We start from the raw sequence: 23,395 nt of genomic DNA, 5'->3' as shown, positions 1-23,395 counted from the left end.
CCTTGCCCAGATCGCTGCTGAAACGCCAAAGCTGCTGGTGACTACTGTCAACACAGAGACTCTTTGGAGACCGCATCCATCCCTCCGCAGGGCTTGCAGAACAGGATCCAGCTCTGCACCTGCTCAGTGCTACCACCCTACTCCCACCTCACCTGTGGAGTAGCAGCCAGGGTTGTTTATCTCCACGGAGGCTCTCTCATCAAACTCCATAACTAGGCGGTTGTCATCAGCCTCCTTACCCCCCAGGTCTGGGCGGGCCGTGGGCGAGAGCCACAGCAAGTGGTTGTGACGACGGAGGTGGCGCGAGAAGAAGAGGTCAGAGCCGAAGGTGGAGATGTCATCGGGGAGGTTCCCAATGGGGATGTGGTAGTACCTGGGGTGCAGAGAGGTGGACGGTCATCGGGGTGAGCACAGCCACAGAGAAGATGGGGGCCCCTGCCTGTCCCCTCAAGGGACGAGGCAGCCTCCCGTGGTCCCAGCAAGGGCACGGCAGCCCCAGGGGAACGCGGCTGACCCGGGCACCTGCTCATCTCGAAAGCCTGGGAGAGGCAGGTGTCCAGGTTGAGGTAGTGGCGGATCATGCGGCGGGCGGCATGGCGCTGCCAGTCCAGGACTGAGTAGCTGATATCATCTACCAGCCGGATGGGGACCAAGGGGAACTCCTCGATGATGGGGATCCCGCTCGCCAGCCGTTTCAGGTCCCAGTTAGACTGCACGGCGACCAGTGTGGGCCCCCGGCGCTCGTCCTGCGGAAAGGAGAGGAGGACACATCCCGGCGCACCTCTCCAGCGAGCGCCTCTGCTCACCAGGAAACCGGCAGTGCTGGATGCCCCGTCCCTGCAGCAGGTCCCCACGGCGGGGACAGCACACCCCAGCACTCCCGAAGCACCCACTTCCATGCAAGCAGCTCTCCAGCCGAGTGCAGGGATGGGGGGACATACTGAGGCGGCCTCGCTGCTGGCGCTGCCCGAGGCAAGCCACCCCAAGCAGGACAAAGTCCTTGAGCAACACCCGCTTCTACCCTTGACCTTTGGGCCAGCAGCTATGTGCAGGTGCTGTTGGAACTGGTGCACCAGTGCCTTCCACAGCATCCTCCCCTCTCCACGTGTCTGCATGGACAAGGTCCCGCGGGGACCTTCTCACACCTTCATCTCACCTTGTAGCCCAGCAGCAGCCGCTGGATGGCTCTGTAGACGGCCTTGGGGTCGGTCTCAGCACGCACTTCGAAGGTGTGCTTGTCCGGGGGCAGCAGCTCTTCGCCCGCCTTTTCCAGCAGTGCGCTGCGCTCCGCCGAGAAGAGGGTGGTGAGATTCGGCATCTGGTTGCTGCGTACCTGCACCCAAGGGGGACGGGGTTGGAGCTGGGGGGAGAGGGACCCCGGGCTGCGCAGTCCTGGCAGGCTCTCCCCTTCGTGCATCACGAGATGCCTTCCACCAAGCCCTGCCAAAATGTGGCAGGGATGTGTGATGCATGGAGAAACCTCCCGCTGCCTGACCACCGTCACAGAATCATAGAATGGTGTGGGTTGGAAGGGACCTTTAAAGGTCATCTCATCCAACACCCCTGCCATGGGCAGGGACATCTTTCACCAGACCAGGTTGCTCAGAGCCCCGTCCAACCTGACCTTGAACACTTCCAGGCACGGGGCATCCACCACCTCTCTGGGCAGCCTGTGCCAGTGTCTCACCACCCTCATTGTAAAACATTTTTTCCTTAATTCCAGTCTACATCTACCCTCTTTTAGTGTAAAACCATTACCCCTTGTCCTACCGCTACAGGCCCTACTAAAAAGTCTGTCCCCATCTTTCATATAAGCTCCCCTGAAGTACTGAAAGGCTGCAGTAAGGTCTCCCCGGAGTCTTCTCTTCTCCAAGCTAAACAACCCCAACTCTCTCAGCCTTTCCTCACAGGAGAGGTGCTCCTCCCTCTGATCATTTTTGTGGCCCTCCTCTGGACCCGCTCCACCAGGACCGTGTCTTTCTTTTGCTGAGGACTCCAAAGCTGGATGCAGTATGCCAGGTGGGGTCCCACCAGAGCAGAGTAGAGGGGCCGAATCCCCTCCCTCGACCTGCCGGCCATGCTGCTTTTGATGCAGCCCAGGATACGGCTGGCTTTTGGGGTGCGAGCGCACATTGCCAGCTCACGTCCAGCTTTTCATCTGCCATTACCCCCAACCCCCCAGCCTCCAAAGTCCCACCTTACCTTGTCCAGCACAAAGACGGCAGCTTTGCGCTGTGAGGGGATGAAGAGGCCCAAAAGCGCCTTGCTGCCCTGGGAGCTGTGGTAGAGGTAGATGTGGCGAATACTTCCTAGGGAGACAGAGCACAGAGCATCAGTGGTACCCGTGGGCGCCAGGTCCCAGGCGCCCCATGAGCCCCTCTCTCAGGCTGCCTCACCTGGCTCCAGGTAAGTGAATTGGGCCAGCGAGCGCATCTCCAGGTGCTCAATGTCAAAGGTTTCGGCCTCTCGCCCCGCCAGGTGCCTGACGAGCTGCCTGCTGACCATGCACACACAGCCCAGGTGGATCAGGGCACGGAGCAGGAGCGGCACCTGTAATGATGGGGAGAAATGCGTTGGAACAACTACTAAGCTCTTCTCGGGGGCTTCAGACCTAGAACAACCCAGCTTAAAAACCACAGGTAGGACATACCTGAGGTGCCTGTGGCATGAGTTTGGTATTATCACCCTTGCTGGTGCTGGAGATACGGAACAGGTATCTTACTTCACATGTGTTCCTATCTAGCCCCAGATCCCACCTTCAAGGGCAGCAGCAGGTACTTTGGAGGACATGTGGAGCGATATCTGGGCAATCTTGCAGCTCTGCAACTTATGGTTTGGCACTCCACGGGACAAAGGCTTCATCTGAACCACCAGATAATCGGTACAGTGGGAGATCCACCACTGAGTCGCCCTGTTTTATTAACCCTACAGCTGTCAACTCCACCGCTGCAGAAGACTCCTCCTGAATGACTTGCTGTGGGACCTAGTCCCAAAACAGTGAGAAGCAATAAACATTCCTTGCCTAATCACGCTTCCTTCATGCCAGTTTTGATTTTACGGACCCCTAGTACATCCCATTTTCAGATCTCTTTAGCAAGCTGAAGCATTCCCATGTCCCTAAGTCCCATCCCTGCAAGGAAGCCGTTCCCTCCCTCACACCCTCCTCGTCATTTTCCTGTGTTAGTCCTGCTGCATTTTTTTTGAAGACCATGCTCAGAATTGCACTGCAGATGTCTAAAGATCAAGACAGATCTTTCCTTGCCCAGGACTGTGTCCGGCTGGGTTCTCTGTATCTCCAAGGATGGAAACTCCACAACCCTCTGGGCAACCTGCTTGACCACCCTTGCAGGAGAAGTTTTTTTCCGACGTTTACGCAGAATTTCCCATATTTCAGTTTGTGCCCACTGCCTCCCGTTCTCTCCCTGGGCACCACTAAGACGACCCTGGCTCCTCTCCTTTACTCGTCCCATCAAGAAGGTCCCCTGAACCTCTTCTGCTCCAGGCTGAAGAGTTCCAGCTTGCTTAGCCTCCCCTTCCACGACAGATGCTGCAACCCCTTGATCATCTCACTTCCTTTTATATCTTTAAAACATCTCCATGCCCCTTGTTTTACTTCAGTTGCTAATTTTAATTTCCTCTTAGCTAGCTGCTACTTGACTTTACCTAGTCCCGCTTATTAAACACCATGGTAGTGGAGAGGACTCAGGTTTGCTACCGGAAGATCTCCTACAGATATGATGAATTTGTGTACATACTAGTCACTTTGGCAGAGTAATTTGAAATAAGTTTTGGGCGCTGCTTATTAAACTAAGAGTTGTGCCTTGCCTTGTGGGACCTTTCTCCAAATTTTCTAAAAGCAGAAATTTCAGGTGACTAAAAACGGTTTCTTTCATCATGCCCCACTGTAACACCTTCCAGGCTATACCAATAGCTTCAGTAGCCGAAGACTCCCAGCTTTGTGATGCTCTTTTTGCCCTTGCAGCCTCTTGCATCTCACAAAGCATTTTGTAGCTAATGGTACCACTGCTCACACCAAGCTTGTCCTACTTAGGCAAAGACTTTTGATCCATAATAATTCTATGTTGCATTTTACTAGCACTTGCCTTTATGCTTTCTTTAACATACAGCTCCACTCTTACAATGGTGCAACCTACTCTGCCACTTCCATATAGGTCAGGTCCTGACACTATAATGTCTTCTTGATTAAATTCCTGTCACCAGGTCTTGAGCTGCTGAACAAACCAGTGTCCTCATTAGAAGCAGGCATCCCACTTTCCCATCTTCATTTTCAGGCTTTCAGCATTAATAGCACTGGTAAATTTAATTTTGGCTTGATTGCTTTGTACTGAACTTTGTTTAGGTTGTTGCTCTTCCCAAACTTTCAAGCTGTATCCTATTCTTCTTTCTAAAGCTTTTATAACCTCATTTTAGAGGACAGGGCACCCAGACCTATGTACGACTCCACACGTGTTGGGTTTTCCCCCATCTTTACCCTAGATACACCTTACTGTTTCTGGTTCTAACACCAGCAGGCTGGTTCTGGTTTGGTTCAGAGGAAGATCACCCTTTCTGCTTAAATGCCTTCTTTCCCCAGAGTTTCCTAACTTCAAATAAACTGAACCCCCTTTCCCTGACATGCCTTAAACCATGTGCTGATACTCAGTGTCTCTGCCTGTATGAACACAGGTATATTCCCCAGTAGTCTGCTGCGCAGGGTCTTTGATTTTTGGTGTCTCACCAAGTTGTTGAATTTTTCAGTACCAGGTACCCCTCTGTGCCCCTGGCACTCAGGCTAATGAGTTACCATGCAGCAATCCTTAAAAACGAGGACCTGGAGGAATTACCTGTGTCTCATACACTCCCTCGATGTCTGGAGCAGAGAGGTCCGCATTGATTTCATTGATGTGCTCTTGGTACATGTCTTCGGGGACAGAGTATTCGTACAGGTTGTAAACTAAGTTTGAGCGGGGCAGGATCCTGTTCACCTGCCGAGACAAGGGACACACTTAGCAGGACACGTCACACCACGTGGCACCGCTGCTGGGAGCTGGGGCACTTCTAAGGGCTGCAAGGAGCTGGGGTCTGAGCCAGCCCAGCTCCTGGTGCTCCTCTCTCCTAAGGAAATCAGTGTTTTATGCTCATGCATGTTACAAATTCCCATAACAGAGAACCTGCTTTCTGGGCAGGCTGGGATTAGCAGAGGGACCGGAGACTGGATGAGGTACATCCGTGGGGTGGAAGAGTGAGGCCCTGCAAGGCAGATGCTTGTAATATCTGCTTGCAGTGGAGGTGAAGTGCCTTATCTCAACCCAGGTGGCTGCTTCCCCTTCCAGAAGGGGCAGGTCCTCACCCTCCTGTAGGCTGCTCCCTCCTCCGGCTTCGGGACACGCTGGTTGACGTAGAAGACCCGGGGGATGCTCAGCTTGATGCAATGCAGGTCGCTCCCGATCACCGCCCACAGCCTGAACAGCCCAGGCTGGCTGGTCTCAGCGATCTGCAGGACACGGGCGTACAAAGTTAGTGTTAGCAGGGAGATCCAACGTGTTATCAGTGCTTACGTCTAAGCTGCAGAGCACTTTGTGGTTCTATAAGGCCAGATAGTAGCCACAAAGAGAGCAGGGGGCTAAAGAGTCATCACTCTCAGTGCTGGAGTCCCCATGTCCTGCTATTGTCCCAGGACACCGTGGAGAAAACTCTCTGGCTAAGGCTGGCCAACCAACTCAAGCTGACCCTTGATGTCAGCCAAGTCACTCCGATGTCCTACTGCACAACGCTGCCCATGGGCTGAACTGGAGCTGCCCCACTGGCAGATCTACACGCACGTCCCAGATCCACCACCAAGGACCACGCGGGCTCCCGTTTCCATACGGATGTGCGTGAGCCTGAGGCTTTGCAGCCCCACCTGGCCTCCCCAGGGTTAACACCAGAGTGGCCTTGGGGTCAGCAGTCCCTGAACTTCACCATTTGACCACAGATAGCGCAGATGCGAGGCTTACGCCCCAGGCTGCCCTCCGTGGCAGGTCCCCTCCCCAGTACCTGCACTATCTGCCAGGGCAAGTCCAGGATGCTGCGCGCTGTCCTGCGCAGGTAGCTGCTCAGCCCTTTGGAGAGGGCATCGCGGACCACTCCTCCACCCGCTGTCACCCCGCCGTCCTCCAGACGCCGCCTCTTCTGCCGCTCCCGCCGCTGCCGAGCCTGCAGCTCCCACTTCTTCTGGTGGTAGCGCAGCCAGACCAGCCGCTCTTCCTGAGTGGGGTGACGGATCGCGTGAGTCGAGCCAGAAACCAGCACAGGCTTCCCAGGCCCCCAACACCGTGCCATACAGCCGAGCCCTCCATCCCCCAGCCCCACATCGTGGTCCTGCCCCAGCTGCGAAGCCACCATGACCCCCCCTTTTCTCCATCAGTGGTTATATTGCTCCATCTCCTGGTTATATTTCTCCCTGTAGCCCTGAGCCATGGGTGTGCAGAGGGTTTCAGGAGACCCACAGCTCGCTCCTGGCAGCACCCAAGCTGCTTGGGTGGATGAGCCCAGCCCCAGGGCATCTCCTGCCCAGTCTGCTTCACCTACCTTGGTGGTGCCCAGGGGCGGAGGTGGACCCAGGATCTCTCGCCAGGACTGGGATAGCTCCAGGTACTGGGACATCTGTTGGCTCTCCTCAGTTGCAGGGACTCGCTTCCGCTTATTTGCGATGGGAACCAGTGGCTGAAGGGTCTTGGCAGCCCCGAAGTCCTCTATGTCACCAATATGTGAGCTGGGCATCCCCTCCCGGGGCTGGTTGGCGAGGACCTGAGGAGGCAAGGACAGCAGGATGACGTGGGTTGCAGGAGAAAAGCCCCACCAGCACAGCCAGCACCTTTCCCTCACCCTCTTTACCTGTCTCTTGCCTTCTGAAGTGAAGAGCTCATTGATTTTTTTCTGTTTGTACACATCGTTCTTCTCCAGGAGTTTCTTGTGGAGCCAGTCTGGGTGCCGGACCCGCGGCACCGGGTTCTTTACCTGGAGAGCATCTCCAAATTACACCAAGTTCCCCCACCAAAGTCCTCCTCCTGCCTCCCCACCAGCCCCCACTCCACACCCCGTACCTGCTGCAGGGCTGCGGGAATGGTGATGATTTTCTGGATGGTGCTGCCCAGTCTCTCAATGTAGTAGTCCCAGTCCAAGATCTGTGAAGAGGGCAGAGCAGCGGGTAGTGAAGAAAGCCGAGCAGAAGGCCACTAGACGCAGGATCAAGCATCCCCCCAGGACCCCTGTCCCTAGCACCCTGCTTTGTGAGCGCAAGTAGCCGCTGCCCAGGTCGCGCCTCCCAAGGGACGAGCCCTTGTCCTGGAGCTGGGGCCATCTGCAGGGATGCCCCACTCACCGCGCGGATGTTGAAGTCCTGCAACGACGGGCTCTTCAGCCATTTTCGGAGGTAGTGTTTGCGCACGCTGGGCTCGGCTTGGAAGATGGCAAGGGGGATGGCCCTGGGGAAGGCAGGGAAGCACTTTTTACCCACCCCGACCAAGGCCCTGGCAGCACACGATCCCCTTTCCCAGCCTGCTTCTCCTCCCACCCTGCAAGGCCACCGCGCAGCAGTTGTACGGTGTTACCCATCGTTAGTCTTGCTCATGGTCTGAGCCAGCAGGCAGGTGATCGGTTGGCCACACCACACCAGCTTGCTCACCTCCTGCTACCCTGCCCTTCCCCTCTTGGTTGCCCCCACACTGTCAAAAGCCCTGGCCCCTCAAGACGGTGTTACCTCTCGGTGACTGGAGACCCTTCTGGTTTCTTGGAAATGATGAACCGGCAGCTCAGCCCTGCATCCTTCACCATCTGGTCCCCCAGGAACTCTGCCAGGCGCTTGGCAGTGCTGATGGAGGTGGACTTCTGTTCCCCGTAGTCCTCCAGCTTGCGCGACATGGACCGGTTCTCTGAGATCAGCTCAAACAGCTCTGAATCAGGCATGTTGGCAGCCTGAAAGGGAGGAAAAAATCCCAAAGCTAGCAAGAACATAATGATGAAGCCTTACTACTGCCAGATATGGGGAGCGCCTACACCCAATTGGTGTGGCTTTTTACAGGGAGCCTGGGAATTGCTCCCTGTTGCAGCTGCCAACGTGACCTATTGAAAAGAGAGTGTGGGTTTGAGGCTTGCATCGGTTTATGCTGTGGCTGGGCTGTGGCAGCACTGCTTTGTGTTGCGCACACAAAGTAGTTGGGCTCACCAAGAACTTGTTGTACAAGGTCATTGCAAAATGGAAGGACCAAGCCAGGCTCTTGGTCCCTCTCACCCCCCAGTTTCTTGCATTTTCTCTGCTCTCCCCAGTTATTGTATAGCCGACGTCTCTGTGCTTCTCATAAAACACTCTGTGGGCAAGTGGCGCTCTCATTCCCTGCCTCAGCAAATGCCCTTAACTAATGTCCTCGGGGGGTGAGGGCCACCAGACCAGCTCCATGAAGCAGATGACTGGAGAAGGACACCACTCACCCACAGTTACAGCTGAATGAAGAGCCTTTGCACTAAAAGACACTGAAAACAGCCCTTTTGGACCAAAGCGGCAGAAATATGATGGAATTGACCATCAGGGGCACCAAGGACCACCCACCTTGTGCAAGTGAAGTCCACCCTCCCCACAGTGCCCGACCAGCTCTGACACTTCTTCTCCGGCTCCACCTCGGGAGCACAGACGTGCTGAGCTATACTTACCTTGCTATAGAGCACATCCAGCCAATAATCAGCCACCTTGGCCACAGAAGCATAGACCTCCTCCAGGGTGCTGCCTTTCAGAAAGGCTTCAAATACAGAAGACTGGAATATCTTCACCAGCTGCAGCTCTCCCCGGCGCTTCACCTCAAATCCCTTCAGCTCAGCCAGGGACCCGTCCTCATTGAATACCGCGTACCTAGGAGACACGGTGTGGGCAAAACCTGGCCTGTGCCAAGGGACACGTCCTCCAGGATCCTGCTGGTGTCCCTCCTGCCAGGGTGCTTCTCCCCATGCCACCACGCCGTCATCCGGCGCATTCAATGGAGCCGCGGTGCTCGGCACTAGGATGATCACGGAATTATCTACAGCTGCTCTAGGAACCGTTTCAACTTGGTCTGCAAAAGCACATCAGCTTGTGCCCTGGCTCATCCATACCAATTGGGAGAATGATCTTAACTGCACAGAAGGAAAGGGCAGGAGGTAAGAGCCCAGGTGGGGACATGGAGGAAGATATTAGGAAGAGGTTTAGAGAGAAAGAGGAAACTTTGCCAGCTCAGATGTTGGCAAAGGGATTCAGAGGAAACTGAATGTAGCTATGACATGACTATAGGAACACTCCTCCCTCTCTCCTTTTCTCTTGTATTTTTTTGCATTTCACAGCCCCACCAATTATTTGCATGTCTCAAGAAAAACCTTATGGGAACATCAGCTAAGAGAGGAGATACTCAAACCTACATCATTGGCAAGCTCTTCTCCCACCTGAGCACATTCCTGTGGGCACAGCCTTCTCTTCACCAACGATGGTGCCTGCCAGCCACGTCCAGGCTGTTTCGGTTGGAGAGTGACCAAGAAATAATGCACTTGCTAACATCCCCAAACTACAAGAAACCAAGAGGCCCTGAGAAAAGAGTTCTGTAAGCAAAGCCCGCTCAGTGCTTGGCATCACCTTGACTCCCGTGGCAAGGACTCACTGCTTGCAGAAAGGCACTGACAGGAGACAGTGGATGCTGGAGCTCATTTAATGGGGCATTAAGCACAAAGAAGAATAGAGCTGTAAGGACAGAGGGTGCCGGAGGGCAGTGACAGCATTTCTTGGAGCCAGACCCAGGTCTGTGGGCACCCCCCTAGCTAGTGGTTGCTACTGCTCTAGCTCACATTTCTATTTAGGAGGCTGCAGAGAAATCAGTGACGTTTGAGTACAACTATCCTATAATGTGACAGTAATGGCAGGACCTGTTCCTTCTTCCAGATGGAGAAGGAAGGGGACATATCTAGGAGAAGCATTACTGGAGGTCTGTGAACTCCTGAGAGATGGGAAGGCAGGAACTGGTGAGTTTAAACAGATTTGGTTGAATGTAAGCAGTGTTAGAAGTCTTCAGAAGGAAAGTCAGAGTTCTCCTGCACACCTCAGAGCCAAACAGGGAGATTGTGTCTGGTCACCAAGTTGGAGAAATGTTGTTTTGCTCTTATCTTCTAAAATTGGTTGCCATAGTATGGCACTGGAGGCAAGTGCACAGCTGGATTCAGAGATGATCTGGTGTAAGGAACTTGCCATTTAAAGCCAGCGAATCAAGCGTGCTGCAAGGGGCAAGGTCCCACATGCACGAAGGGAAAGAGACCCTCAATCTGTTACCCCGAGGAAGTGATAATATTTCAGGCTTTGAAATCTCACCTTTTCTTCAGCTTCTTGCCCTCCTCTTTGGAAGCTGGGAGGATCATGGCCAGGTATGGTCCATCCACTTCAAAAAAGATGCTGTTCTCTGAGCGTGTGATGTAGGTCAGAGAGGCTGGGTCCTGCAGTTCCTGGTACTGATCATTCGTGAAGCCTTCCTACGGGCACAGCCCCAGAAGAACAGCTTCACTCAACAGCCAGGCTGGTTACACCAGGCAATGCTCTTCAGGCACACCGTGCCCAAATGGATCACTAAGCACCCCTCTGAAAGCTACAGCACAATTTAGGACTCAAAAATCAAAATATCTGACACCTGCCTATTGAGAAGAAAAAATGCTTTGGACCCTAAAATTATATTCTTTTGTCTAACAGAAGCTGGAGCAAGCAGAGGATGGGTTTGGACCTTGCTCTAGTCTGGACTCCCAGCCTGCACATGTGAGCACGCACCAACTCTGGCCTCTTACACACCACCTTCTCTGCTGCAGGGATATCGGAGCCTCTCCCTCCGCTCAGATGCTCTCCGGGGCAGAGAGCAGCTGTGCAGCAAGCAGGGCCATCAGCCCCAACGTCCCGCTCGCTACACGGGGAGCAGAGATGGAAGAGAGACCCTCCTCTCTTGTCAGTCCTCCACCTCCTTCTTCCCAGACTGCAGAGCTGGCCTGGATGGGTGCAAGACTCACCTTCACCAGGATGTTCAGCATGGCACCTGGGTAGGAGATTGTCACCTTCGGCTTCTTGGCATTGGTTGACTTGATGACAAAGTTCTCTGGAAAGCTGTTGGGGAGGACACACCAAATCCCATCGGTATCCAGTTCCAGAGGTCTCCTAAGGAAGGAAGGAAGGAAGGAAGGTAGGTCACTGTCAGGAGGGGAGTGCATGATATATGAGGATTAGCTGTGTCCCCCATAAAGGCAGAGGCAGCCTGTTGCATCCGCTCTCCAGTCCCTTCTGCAAAGCAAACCCTCATAATACAACAGAATAACCACAACAGCGTTAGAAATCTGAATCTTCAACATTAACTGCTCAGGTGTTTAACGTGCTTCCACATCTGTCCCAGATGTAGATGGACCTTTCTTCCCCAGCTCAGCACATACTCACCCAATCTGCTCGATCAGTTCCCTGGCCTGGGTGATGATATTCGCTCCCGTGAAGCAGACGATGCCAGCCATTTCCATGGAGTACCAGCGAGCTCTGTGAGCAGAGGAGTCAAAGTGAAGAGCATGAAGTGTTCCCTCCCAAACACAGCTATGGAAAGGACAGGAGGACCTCCAGAGCAAGAAGGGCAAGAAACATATCAACACTGGGCCTTGGTAGATTGTTCTCCTTGTCCTAGTTATGATGCTTCAGAAAAGCTGGAAACTCACTAACAGATAAGATTCCCGTCACTTATGCCCAACACTTAATGTCTGGCAGGAGTCTCTAGGATGAGAAGTCACGGGCAGAAGCAAGAGGAGAGTGTTACAGGCAGCACCCACCTTCATCCTGGTGCTTCAGAGGCAGCTGAAGCAAGTGACAGCCTCCCTAGGACAATCCAGGTTCCCAAGGGTACTCTCCAGGGAACCCCAGCACCGCCCGGGGGGACACTCACCCTTTCCGCATGACGTAGCCATAGAAAGAGTTGAGGATGCACTTGTGGGCCAGCTGCAGGGAGTCATACAGGATTTCCATGTTCTTGCAGCGCTTCACTTCAGAGGCGTCTCCTGACTCCACTGCTGCAGACAGCTTCTTCTTCCACACCTGCAAACCACAGGCAGAGTCAGGACGATCCCACACATCACTACCGGTGGTATCCAACTGGTTCCCCCTCAGTCCCAGTATAGCATTACAACTCCAAAACAGTATCTTTGCCAAAGATGAGTAGCATGAGCTAAACATTCCTTTTTCTTTTGCAGCAGTGGAGGAGCTGGCCAGAGGCACTTTGCCACACGGTAGCAGGGACCTGCAGCACCAACCGTAACTCTGATGGTGACCATCAGAATTCAAGCGGTGCCGGCAGCGCTGCCCACCTGTGTCAGCTGTGCTGCACCACATGTGCGCAGGCAAGAACTGAATACGCTGCCTGCAGCAATTGATGATGTCTGGCTAAACAGTAGAACCACCTGTGTAGAAAAAGCCTTTCAGCCAGCTCCGTGATTCACAGCAGAAGAGGCAGCTGGGAGTAACCACAAAGCAAACGGCTCATTAATTAACTCTGCCAGAGGTAGGGTCCAAAGGCCTCATCATTGCTTTCAACACACTCCAAGAATAACGTGCCCTGGTGTCCTCTAGCAAACCTCAACCAGCAGAGAACTGGAACATCCTCCTGGGATCAACTGCTCCTTAACCCGAGGTCTAGACCTTGCTTCTTAGCTTGTCTCTTTTCTCCATGTAGGAAGAATGCCCCAGACTGAACCCGGCCAGATCAGATATAGCAGAACAGACACTACCTGAGGATTTGCTAAACCCAGCGAAAACTGGAGATGCAGCTTTGTTTCTGACAGCACCCCAGAGGCAGTAAATGCCGTGGCAGCAGCCGTTGAAAATTCGGCAGTGAGCAGCCACAGCTGTCAGGAGCTCCACCACGTCCTTCTCGAATACAAAGGCTGAACAGTGCAATCCTTTAGGGCTCGGGTTTCCAGTGAGAGAGGAGAGGTCCCCAGCCTTGGCAAGATAAGTTAAACCAGAAGCTGAGTTCAGTACCTTGTGCAGCCCCTTGAACTCGTAGCGGCGGTCCCTGAAAGCTCGCACCGTGTCCACATAGAAAGAGTTCTCTCGCTGGCAGATGGTGGTGACTCGTTCCTCCACCTTGGTGACATGGATCTTCTTGTACGCCTTGCGGCAGTAATCTAGTCAAGGGAAGAAGCAAAGGGAGCTTCTCAGGGATGGGTGCCTGCTATGGACGGAGGGATGGGCACAGTATGGACAGGGAGACATCTAAGCATCAGGCATGGGTGAATGGGGAGATGGTCCTACTGCAAAGGGAGGGGAGGGAAGATACCAGCATGGAGAGAAGCAGCACCTCATTGTGGAGATGCAGGGACAGGTGGGGGAAAAAAACTCATCATGATACAGGTATGGCCCATCCACAAACCCAGGCTCTGCCCCCAGCCAGCTGGATGCTTCTGCTGAACAGCATCACTCCAGGTGATGGGATAACATTATATTTCCCATTCATTAACAGGCTTTAATTAGCAGTCTTCCAAAAAATGGAGCCATTCATGTTTCAGCTCAAATCCATGGCTCTCAACAGACAAAAGGAGAAACACTGACACAGGCACCAGTGCCCGGCCCCTCTTTGGGAAACACACAGCAGCCTGCTGGGATCCTGGAGAAGGTCTGCCAAAGCATGGTGTGAGACCAGACCCAGTCTGAACTAACCTCACAGCCATAAGAGAGGTAATTAATGGTCAGCACCACTCACAGTCTAGATTGCAAAACACCAGTCCAGATCATGACATTGATTTTTTTTTTTTTTTTTTACCTGCCAGCCGCTTTTTCTCGTACTTGGCCTGTTCTTCCCGGGAGAGCTCGTGGAAGGCGCGGGGTGCTCCCTCGGGGGAGAGGGGAGGGAACTTCTCCGACTCCAGCTGCTGCTGGATGCGGTGATACTCACTGCGGCTGGCAGGCACTGCGGAGGAGGGCAGCCATCAGTTTCCCAGGAGAGAAGCAGGAATTTGTCTCCATCTCCATGGGTTGGACTGCAAGGTCCTTACTGTACTTACTGAACTCTCCTCTCCACTGCCAAGTCATCCGGCGCTGACAGTTGGCACCCGGCTTGTTAAAGTCACAGGCAGCACACGTGGCCTCATCCACCATGGCTGAGGGCTGGACGCAAGTAAGAGACACAGAGGCGTTAGAGGGGACAGCTCTCCAAACGACAGCTCATGCCAGAACAGGCGCTGGGTGGCAGAAGCACGTAGGTGTGAACATCAGAGATGGGACTCTGTCAGTTCTCCTTTCCAGAGCCTTTCGGGAACACAAAACCCACAAAAAACAATAGCTGTTTTTTGGGAAGAGTCCTAGCTAAAGTTGTAGCTCAACCTCTGCAGACCTGGCATCCACGGCAGCTTGACTGACTGGCTGTCACACCCAGCCTTATCTGATCCCCCTGCCCTGAGCAGAAAGTTCAGCCCTTGTTGTTAAGGGGATCCAATCAGAGGGATTACCAAGGTCATCTGAAAGACAAATTAGGAGAGATGAGGTTGATGTTACCCACCTGCAACCTGTTGGTCAGAATGATGTTGGGGTACATGGCCCCCACGTCCAGGTGGTAGATAAGGGGACACTCAATTCTGTTCGGAACATCCTTCAGGGAATTCAGTTTGACCTTGATTTCATCACAAACCTGTGGCAAGACAAAAAGAAGTGAAACTCAGGCAGGAAGGAGTTACTAAGTCCAATACTTGTTGAATTTGGTCCTTTACTCCTGCACAGGGACACCTGCCACTGACTCTGGGGAAGGATTTAAAGGACCAAAGGAGCAGCATCAGGGACTCCGCGACCACCGGTATTTTAGGTTTTGTTTTGGACCTCCAAGGTAGGCTTTATCTGTAGGGGTAAGTGGAAGGTGAGAGCAGCAACTTCCTAAAGGTTACTCAATCAAGGACCTTTTCAGTGCAAACAGGTTAATGGAGACAACAGCAAAGACCAGAAGTCCCCAGTCACTAACTGATGATGCCCTCCAAGAAACTCCAGACTTGGCTTTGGAGAGGGGTGACCTGCACTTTGTAGCTGATAAGAAGCAGGGAACAAGAGGAACATGAGTATTTTGGATATCTGAGCGGCCTGTCTTCTTAATAAATCCCTTCCCAGCTCTCTCAGAACGTTGCTCCTAGTCGAACCTGCACAGGGGAAAGCAGGAACCGCATCCCTCAGCTGGGGCAGAGACCCCCGGTCCCTGGACTTGGCTCCAGCGGCTGGGCAGGGGGGTCCTGGCTGGGGCTGCTGGAGGTGGCAGCTGCTTATAACATCCCTTAACACCATCTACTCTGCAGGTGCCTGTAGATGGGCTTCTTCGTCTCTCTCTATAGAGCATAAAATGAATGTAAACAGGCACCTTGAAGCTGCAGCCCCAGCCTGGCAGCTCAGCCCTCCCTGCCAAGCCCAGCCACGCCGCGGGCGACATACCTCCTGGAAGTTGGTGACTTGATCCAACGGCAAACCCTCCTCCTCCTCGATGGCATGCCGCAGCGTCTTCTCCACGTGCTGCACCAGGAAGTCGAATGCAGCAGGATTCTGCAGGGGCGTGGGGACGGCGCTGAGACCGTGGACAGCCAACCCTTGCTGCAGGCTGGCAGCTCCTGCCCTGCTGCCCATGTCCCTGCCTGACTTGGGGAGCTCTGAGCATGGCCCTGCAGCATAGGGCAGCATATTGAGGCACAGGCAGGGTCTAGACCACTGACACCGGGTCAAAAAAAAAAAAAAAAAAGCAAGGAAGGGAAGAGACAAGCGCAGCTAACAAGCAGCCGGTTGCATTTGTGTTTGGCAGTGCCGCAACTCTCATAGTCGCATGCTGGCTGGTGCAAGGGTCCAAAGATTCAGACTTAGTCCAGATCCTTTTACACACCCAGTGCGTGCTCCCCATGATCATTCACTAGATGATATCCACCAAAATGTGCCACGCTAAGTGCAATGCATCACATGACAGAAAAGGAAGCCACCTCTGAAAACTTAAGAGTCTGTGAGCACAACGCAGGCGTGAAGCAGGACAAGGGGGAGGTGATGGAGATAGCAGCGTGAACCAGAAACAGGTGATAAATGCCCAGGAAGGGTTCTGAAGAAGCTTTGTTTGGGTGGGAGAAGGACAGAGGGAGGACAAGACCCCAAGGGGACAGAGGCATATCTTCCAAGAACCACTGGCTCAAAACCAAACCCAAAACCCCACTTCACTCTCCCTTGCTGTCAACAAGGTCTGGCTTGCTTCCAGTATGTGACACATATGACACTTGCTTTCCTAGTGAAGCACAGATGGCCAGTTGGAGGCCTCCTCCCATCTCATCCCATCCCATCCCATCCCATCCCATCCCATCCCAGCTCCACGCAGCTTCAGGTGCTCAAGGTCTTCTGAAGCATGACAGGTACTGCCCAAGGCCAGCAGGGACTCACAAGAGATGTTAACATCAGCGGAGGGTTACTCCTCACCACCACATTCCACAAGGACAGGGGTTGGCTGCATGGCCCCTTACCATTTTGAAGCGGCATGGGATGTCACTGCGGAAGACCCCAGATTCCAGCGCTTCCACGTGGCCTCCCACATATGTCTCTGAGTCCAGCACATGTCCATCTTCTGTAAGTTTGTTGAATTCCTGCTCCTGCTTGTTGGGGAAGATGATGTTGGCGTGATAGGCCTGTACCATCAGCAGTGCCTCACACAGTGTCCCAGATCCTTTTCTTAACACCTGCCAGAGAGACGTCAAAGCCAGTTTTAAACTCAAAAAGAGTAGATTTAGATTAGATATAAGGAAGAAAGTCTTCACCATGAGGGTGGTGAGACACTGGAACAGGTTGCCCAGAGAAATTGTGGATGCCCCATCCCTGGAAGAGTTCATGGTCAGGCTGGATGGGGCTTTGAGCAACCTGGTCTAGTGAAAGATGTCCCTGCCCATGGCAGGGGGGTTGGACTAGATGATCTTTGAAGGTCCCTTCCAACCCAAACCATCCTGTGATTCAGCAAGAAGTGCTGTACCAGTGCTGGTGGGACCAGACTGGCCTTACAGCCACACCAGTGAGCTGGACAGCTTCAGCTGGTGACACACGTGTGACCGCACAGCAGGCAGTGCTGCAGCCCATGGCAAGGATGATGGGAGCAAGTGAGAAACCAACACTGACTCCTTCGGGTTGGCCGGGAGGAAAGCAGGCTAGGGACAGCGCAAAGACCTCCAGACCTCTGCTGCCATCACCTCCTGACACCACTCCACTGTCAAACGCCTTTGTAAGCTAAACCAGGTGGCGAAAGAGCAACATTTCCTACACGCTTAGCACAGACAGCTTCCTAACCATCCTCCCTACAGGTGACAACAGCCATCAGGAGACCCCGCTTTGCATGACCATGACTGCAAGTAAACTTGGCTGAGCATAGAGCATCAGCCATACTTTCTTGCTCCAGCCCTGTACTGCCAACCCTCAGGTCTCTTGTTCTTAGGCACCACTCTCAAAACACCCCAGGGCTGTGGAAAGAAAGGAGTAGCCTCCAAATCCACCCTCCCTCCCTCCCCGACACAGATGGGAAAGTGCCCGGGCAGTGGGAGTCAGGTCCGTGGCCAGAGCATCCCTGCAGCGTGGGAGACGCGGCTCTTCACCCAGCAAAAAAATCATCATTTCAGGAGTGCACCCACCTCATCAGGCTCCATGGGAATGATGGTGCACAAGGCAAAAATGAAAGGATGCACGTACTTCATATACATGTAGTAGGTAGCAACTGCGTCAGACACTGAATAGGTGGCCAGGGTCTGTTGGGGAAGGGTGAGAGGCAAATTAATCCAAATCACATGTGACAGAGCAGCTCAATGCCAATAATCTTTCATTGCTTCCTGCTGGACATGCTCGTATCAGCAGGAAGGGAAAGGTGTATTTCTGCATATCCTAGGTTGTAAAGAATAATCTGCTCGCTTCCGAGGACATCCTGCTCTAGCTCTAATTACACAGCAATACATCAGTTTTGAATGAGAAGAAATGGAGAGGATGAGCTCATGGCACAGATGCCACCCCATTTGGGAATCAGGAGGCTGCTCCAGGGCTTCAGCAGGAATCCCTTGACCACAAAACCTGGAGCATTAAGTCTATTTCTTGTCCCTCCAGCAAGTCATGGCTCTTCATGGTGTTTCTGATTTAGGCAGTGCCTGCCACCTCACATTGATGTAAATAATACAGAAAATATACAGTGCAATCCCAGTGCTAGAACCACTTCACAGAAATCCTGTTCTTTCTCCCCACAAGCTCAAGTGCTTCTAAGGCATTGGCAATTTGGGGGGACAGATTGGGTTAATTTCTCAAAATCCATCACACTAAGCGAAACCATTTTGTAACACTTTAACTTAAAGATTCAATCATATTGCAGCTGTTCTAGGCTTGTTTTCCAATTGCTCAGAGGAGATACAGCACAGGGAGGGAATACCTGAGGCTCCTCCGTAGCCATCCGGCACATCTCTTCAGGGTCCAGCTCCACTGGATCGTAACCCAGTTTTGCTTTAGCTGCTGCTTTCAGGTTGTGACTTCCCACTGGGAGGTAACTGTCTCTCTTCACCCACCTGGACAGAATCAGGAAAATACCAGTTTGTGCAGAGAAACCAGCCCTGCCCTTCAAAAAGAGGCTCAGACTTGCAAACGGGACCTTGACTGCAAAGGGGACCTCTCATGAGGACAGCCAAGAGCCAAGCATCCAAGCGCCATGAAGTAAGAGGCTGCCCAGCTTTAGATATCCTGCATCTCTAGCAATGCACTTAAATCCCAACCAGGACAAACCCCAGTATCCATACCACCACGACTGCTCAGAACTACCACCTTCCAACTCCCTCAGTGGCTTTAAGATAAACATTTAACTGCTGGAGACACCACTAGGACTGCAAGGACAGCCAGCCACTCTCCAAAGTCCAGATGCTGCTCCAGTGGAAGAAACCCACATAAAAACCCCAACTTGGCTCTCTCCCATGCATGCATAATGCGTCCTTTCCTCTTCTGGCTGTGCCAGGAGGCTGTTGAGTTAGGATACGGTCCCTTCCCCATTCCAATGGCTTGATCTTATCCCACTCTTTCTCTGCTCCCCCAAATCAGACCTCAGACACCCAAGGACAGCCACCAACAGGCTGCAGGGAGAGAGACGGCCCTGATAGCCCTTCACGGGGAAGGCTTGGCAGCTTCTGCAGTATGCATAATGCCAAGGGGAAGCAGCACAGTCAGAGAAATGGACTATTACGCCAGCCTAAGGAGATGTGACAGATGAAAGCTTCCAACAGACAGGAGGAGGACAGTATTCAAATACAACTGTAGGTATTTTATATAAATTCAAGTGATAAAGACACAGTTATACGGTAGAGGGGCAGCAGTTGGTACCTTAGACAGTCCATGTGGATGCACTGGGATGCTTTGTACTCTCCCTGGCTGTCCTTCTGAAACCCAATTTCCTGATACATATTAATTCCATGAGCTGCTGCTCTTGCTTCCACAAAGGGCCTGGGGAAAGAGGCAACATGAAGAGAAGGAACAGAACAGCCATTTCCCTTCATTTCCAACACCGGTTTCACAAACACTTTGTTACAAACTACCTAAAGAATTTTTCTTGCGATTTATCTGATATCTGGCCATAGGAAAAACTTCCTGCAGGACAGAACTGCAGCATGACCCTAGAGGCAAAGCTGCTTGCTTGCACCCTGCAGCAGGAGGTGGAAGCATGTGGTCCCTCTCCCCTTGCTTCCCGAAGGGTTGCCTGCACCCCTCTCCCTGATACCCTCCACGTCTCTTTTGACCCTCTCCCTGCTCTCCCAAGACAGGGCTCATCCATACACCAATATCGCCACATTGACAAGGGTTTAAAGCAGCTCAGCCAAGCGGATGGGACTCTACAGAAGCTCATACTTCCAAGCCAATGACCACAGGATTTGGTGAGGTGCTCAAACTGGCCAGACAGTTGGCATGGATCACACACTATCACCACTATATCAGCTATGGAAGGACGTCAAGGCTGGTACCTGACCCTGCCCCACAGCTCAGGTGACACCTTGCCAGCTTAGTTTTCATTCCTGATCTTACCAGTCAAAGAAGTCTCCATTGTACGTGACAATGATAGTGGGTTTTGTCTCCTGGACATGTTCAAACCACCTCTGGATTAAATGAGCCTAGGATGAAGCAGAAGAATAGGAAAGATACATATATAAAGTAACTTCATCTCCTCCATGGAGAGGTGGTGGATACCACACAGTTTACTCCACCCTTCCCGTCTTCTCCCCAACCAGCCCAAACCTGACCTCTCTTACCCTTATTACCAAGAAACATTACCATGACCAGCCCTGCCAGACACACCGTGTCCCCCAGCAAGGCAGCCTACCAAGCCATTAGCTCTCTTTGGCCAGGTAAAAAGTCTGCTGGGCAGAACTGACTTACTTCATCTGGTTCATTAAAGACACAAAACGGACCCTCATACTCCGGCTTGGGAGTAAACTCAAAGTCTTCAATATCCTCAGAGACAATCTCCCTGTTTGTGATCAGGTAGCCCTAGGGAGGTGACAAGGAGGCAGTTAGGAGGACTTGGCTTGCAGGCAACCCAAAAATGCTGTCCAAACGATGGGACATTTTCCTCTTGAAAGCCAGAGCTTCTGTCAAGGGGGAACAACCGTTTGGGAGTCATCTGCTGAACCATCGCTGGCCATCACCTAAGGAGGCCACGGGGAGACAACATGGGACAGCAGAGTTGTCCCTGTGCTCTCCAGGTTACTACTGCTCCCTCAGACAAGGGCCAGCAACCTGAGCTGGGTAACACAAAACTAAAAATACATCATTCGGACTTTAATTTCATTTCCACAGCCATACACCAAGCAGCCAGCAGCAAGGCAAGCCTGGAGTGAGCTGGGTTGGAGGCAAAATGCTTCACTGCTGGAGCATGGAGGAAACTACTCTGCTGTCCCTTACCTGCCCATCAATCATGTAGGAGATCATCATGATCTGGTCTGTCTCTGCATCAGGAAACTTCAGAGGGAGTTTTGTAGTTTCAATGTCAAAGGCGAGAACAACAGGATCCTGAGCAGAACCAAATCCATTAGAAAATATTCTAAAGCTGACTTGAAGTTAAAGAGTGGTTCCTATTAAGCCCAGTGCTAGCCCAGCAAGTGAACCAGATCCTCCTCAGTTATCATTTTACAGCTTTATCAACCCAAAAATCACTATCCAAGCCCAGAAACAGCCTTCCCCCTGCACACCATAGTGTGACACCAGCAGCGCATCAGACACACCAGCCATGTACCTGGACAGACTGACGCCTGCCTGACCAATGCTCACCGGTCGCTCCACGAGGTCGTCTCGGCGGGTGATTTCAGGGGGGTAGGTGCTGCCCCGGTATCGCACGTTGTACCAGTGAGCCTGTCGAGAGAGGAGGGTGGGCAGTGCTTTACTGCAGGGCCAGCTCCTTGCACCACTTCTGTTTGGCTGCTGGGGACACAGCTGTGCAAATTAAATGCAGCCCAGAAGAAAGGTTCAAACTGTGGCTGTGCATCAATCATCTAACTTTTCTGCATATCATTAGCTAAGGAGAAGGCCCAGCAGCACAGGACTAAGCTTTACACGTGAACTCATTGCCACCGACAGCTTTGCAAAGGTCCTGAAGAGAAAACATATCCGCCCTGCCTGCACTTCAGGAGTACAGCAGCAGGAAAGCGAAGCTCCTCCAGCTTCCCTATTCCTTACTCACCACATGGATCTTCAGGTCAATAGAGAGGCGAATGTGGTAGGGTACATCGTACTCCCGCATATCCACAATGTTGTCCATCTGGTTGGCAATCTTTCTGGAGGCTCCTTCCTCATCCGTGCTCAGGCTGCCTCCGCTCAGAGCGCTGCAAGAAGCAGAGCGAAGCAGCCACCTTACCTGAGTGCACGTCTCCACAGGCTCGGCTGCGGGGGACAGCCACGCGGCACCGGTGACACCCGGCAGCAGGAGTCAGTGACAGGAGAGGAGAGAACGGGAAACGCTTCCCCACCATGCAACCACCTCTGCTCGCAGAGGCATCCCCAGGACAGACAGCATGTGCAGCCCCATCACTCCCATCTAAATTCACATTTTCTCACGTTTGTGAGCTGTCTGCTCAGAGGTACAGGCAGGCAAAACCCACACTTGCCTGTATAATGAACAGTTCTTATGGCATTGGATTTATAAGTATGGTAACGAGACTAAGGTAATGAGGCAACCTGGGAAGCGCTTTGAACAGGGACAGTATGCCTTCCAGGCGAGCAGGGAGTGCTCGACTCACTTGATTCTTCTTCCTCGAGTTTCAACTGAAATCAGACTTCAGGGCCAGGAAACCAAAGAGGGGGGCAAATTTTTCATGTGTATATTTTGGTTGACTTTAAAAACAAAGTTTCTTATTTATTTTTCTGTCTGCAACTGTGTTTCCAATCTTGTAAACAAGTGCCTGGCTTTTTATTCAGATAGAAAATATTTGTTGAGGTACGACCACAGCACATCACATCCCAGAGGCTCTGGAGCCTCTTGATGTGCAGCACTGAGCTGGAAGAACCACCTTGGAAGATGGGTGGCAGAGGGGCATAGCTCGGGTCAGACCCCAGGCAGGACAACACCTCTCTGAGAACAGCTAAGAAATAATCAAGGGAGCCTAATTATTAACACAAGGGACTGACCAGCCACCCTAAGGAGAGCTCCCACCTCGATAGCATGGCCGTGTAGACATCGCTCGCCTGGTCTCGCTCTCTATTTTTCCTCACAGCAGGAGAGATCTCCTTCCGCACCTTCACCAAGTCATCCACTGTGTTGAAGGACAGTTTGATGTAGTTCCTCTTCAGGCCCACCAAGTGGTTTGGCTGCAAAGCAGCAAGACAATGCCAGCTCAGGGGGGATGAGTACTGAGGGGTGGCCACCATAAGAGAGGGTGGGGAAGGCAGACTAGACTGATGCAGGTGAAAGAATTGGCCAAAAAAGAGGTGCCAACGGGTGGGAGAGTCAAGCACCAAGAAGAGACTCTGGTGGGCACGTCAGGGAAGAGCACAAGAGCTGCACAGCAAGGGCCCAGCCAGCCCTGCTACCCGTGCAGGCAGGACCGCAAGCGGGATTCACCCAGGGAAGAGGAGGAAGAGCAGGTCAAGCATGAGCAGCATCCCCCTCTCCCAGTAACCTCTCCTCCTCCAATCATACTTTAATTCCTGCAATTAAACGTCTTGAACGCCCTGTGACACAGCTGATGTGCTCAAGGAGAGGAATGTAATCACTACCGATAAGCAAGTAGCCATAACTAACCCGTTTCTGATAGACACCACAAGCAGCACTATGAGATTGAAGTCAAGCGCACTGTTTCCCTTCACTACTCACTAGTCCCTTCCTACTTCACTAGAGCTGTGCAA

At 52.7% G+C, this 23,395-nt stretch overlaps 1 protein-coding gene across 1 annotated transcript in view; it reads right to left on the bottom strand.

Moving 5' to 3' along the window:
* POLE (DNA polymerase epsilon, catalytic subunit) overlaps nucleotides 1–23,395 on the bottom strand; it is a 29,175-nt gene that overhangs the window by 4,894 nt on the left and 886 nt on the right. Inside the window, exons 5-37 of the mRNA XM_052797736.1 lie at nucleotides 22,704–22,858; nucleotides 21,735–21,876; nucleotides 21,326–21,406; nucleotides 20,960–21,067; nucleotides 20,435–20,545; nucleotides 20,084–20,169; nucleotides 19,388–19,507; nucleotides 18,453–18,585; nucleotides 17,674–17,787; nucleotides 16,525–16,737; nucleotides 15,467–15,574; nucleotides 14,556–14,684; nucleotides 14,062–14,164; nucleotides 13,821–13,967; nucleotides 13,040–13,185; nucleotides 11,949–12,097; nucleotides 11,459–11,551; nucleotides 11,041–11,185; nucleotides 10,361–10,518; nucleotides 8,689–8,884; nucleotides 7,742–7,956; nucleotides 7,364–7,466; nucleotides 7,086–7,166; nucleotides 6,877–6,999; nucleotides 6,571–6,789; nucleotides 6,037–6,246; nucleotides 5,351–5,494; nucleotides 4,845–4,985; nucleotides 2,397–2,550; nucleotides 2,203–2,309; nucleotides 1,157–1,333; nucleotides 523–746; nucleotides 153–373 (exon numbers count right to left, since the gene is read on the bottom strand). Of these exons, the coding sequence (XP_052653696.1) occupies nucleotides 153–373; nucleotides 523–746; nucleotides 1,157–1,333; nucleotides 2,203–2,309; nucleotides 2,397–2,550; nucleotides 4,845–4,985; nucleotides 5,351–5,494; nucleotides 6,037–6,246; nucleotides 6,571–6,789; nucleotides 6,877–6,999; nucleotides 7,086–7,166; nucleotides 7,364–7,466; nucleotides 7,742–7,956; nucleotides 8,689–8,884; nucleotides 10,361–10,518; nucleotides 11,041–11,185; nucleotides 11,459–11,551; nucleotides 11,949–12,097; nucleotides 13,040–13,185; nucleotides 13,821–13,967; nucleotides 14,062–14,164; nucleotides 14,556–14,684; nucleotides 15,467–15,574; nucleotides 16,525–16,737; nucleotides 17,674–17,787; nucleotides 18,453–18,585; nucleotides 19,388–19,507; nucleotides 20,084–20,169; nucleotides 20,435–20,545; nucleotides 20,960–21,067; nucleotides 21,326–21,406; nucleotides 21,735–21,876; nucleotides 22,704–22,858 (4,756 nt within the window). The remainder of the gene's footprint in view (nucleotides 1–152; nucleotides 374–522; nucleotides 747–1,156; nucleotides 1,334–2,202; nucleotides 2,310–2,396; nucleotides 2,551–4,844; nucleotides 4,986–5,350; nucleotides 5,495–6,036; nucleotides 6,247–6,570; nucleotides 6,790–6,876; nucleotides 7,000–7,085; nucleotides 7,167–7,363; nucleotides 7,467–7,741; nucleotides 7,957–8,688; nucleotides 8,885–10,360; nucleotides 10,519–11,040; nucleotides 11,186–11,458; nucleotides 11,552–11,948; nucleotides 12,098–13,039; nucleotides 13,186–13,820; nucleotides 13,968–14,061; nucleotides 14,165–14,555; nucleotides 14,685–15,466; nucleotides 15,575–16,524; nucleotides 16,738–17,673; nucleotides 17,788–18,452; nucleotides 18,586–19,387; nucleotides 19,508–20,083; nucleotides 20,170–20,434; nucleotides 20,546–20,959; nucleotides 21,068–21,325; nucleotides 21,407–21,734; nucleotides 21,877–22,703; nucleotides 22,859–23,395) is intronic.

Source organism: Harpia harpyja, chromosome 9 (assembly GCF_026419915.1).
Source record: "Harpia harpyja isolate bHarHar1 chromosome 9, bHarHar1 primary haplotype, whole genome shotgun sequence".
NCBI classification, from domain to species: domain Eukaryota; kingdom Metazoa; phylum Chordata; class Aves; order Accipitriformes; family Accipitridae; genus Harpia; species Harpia harpyja.
This window is presented reverse-complemented; position numbering and strand designations above follow the sequence as displayed.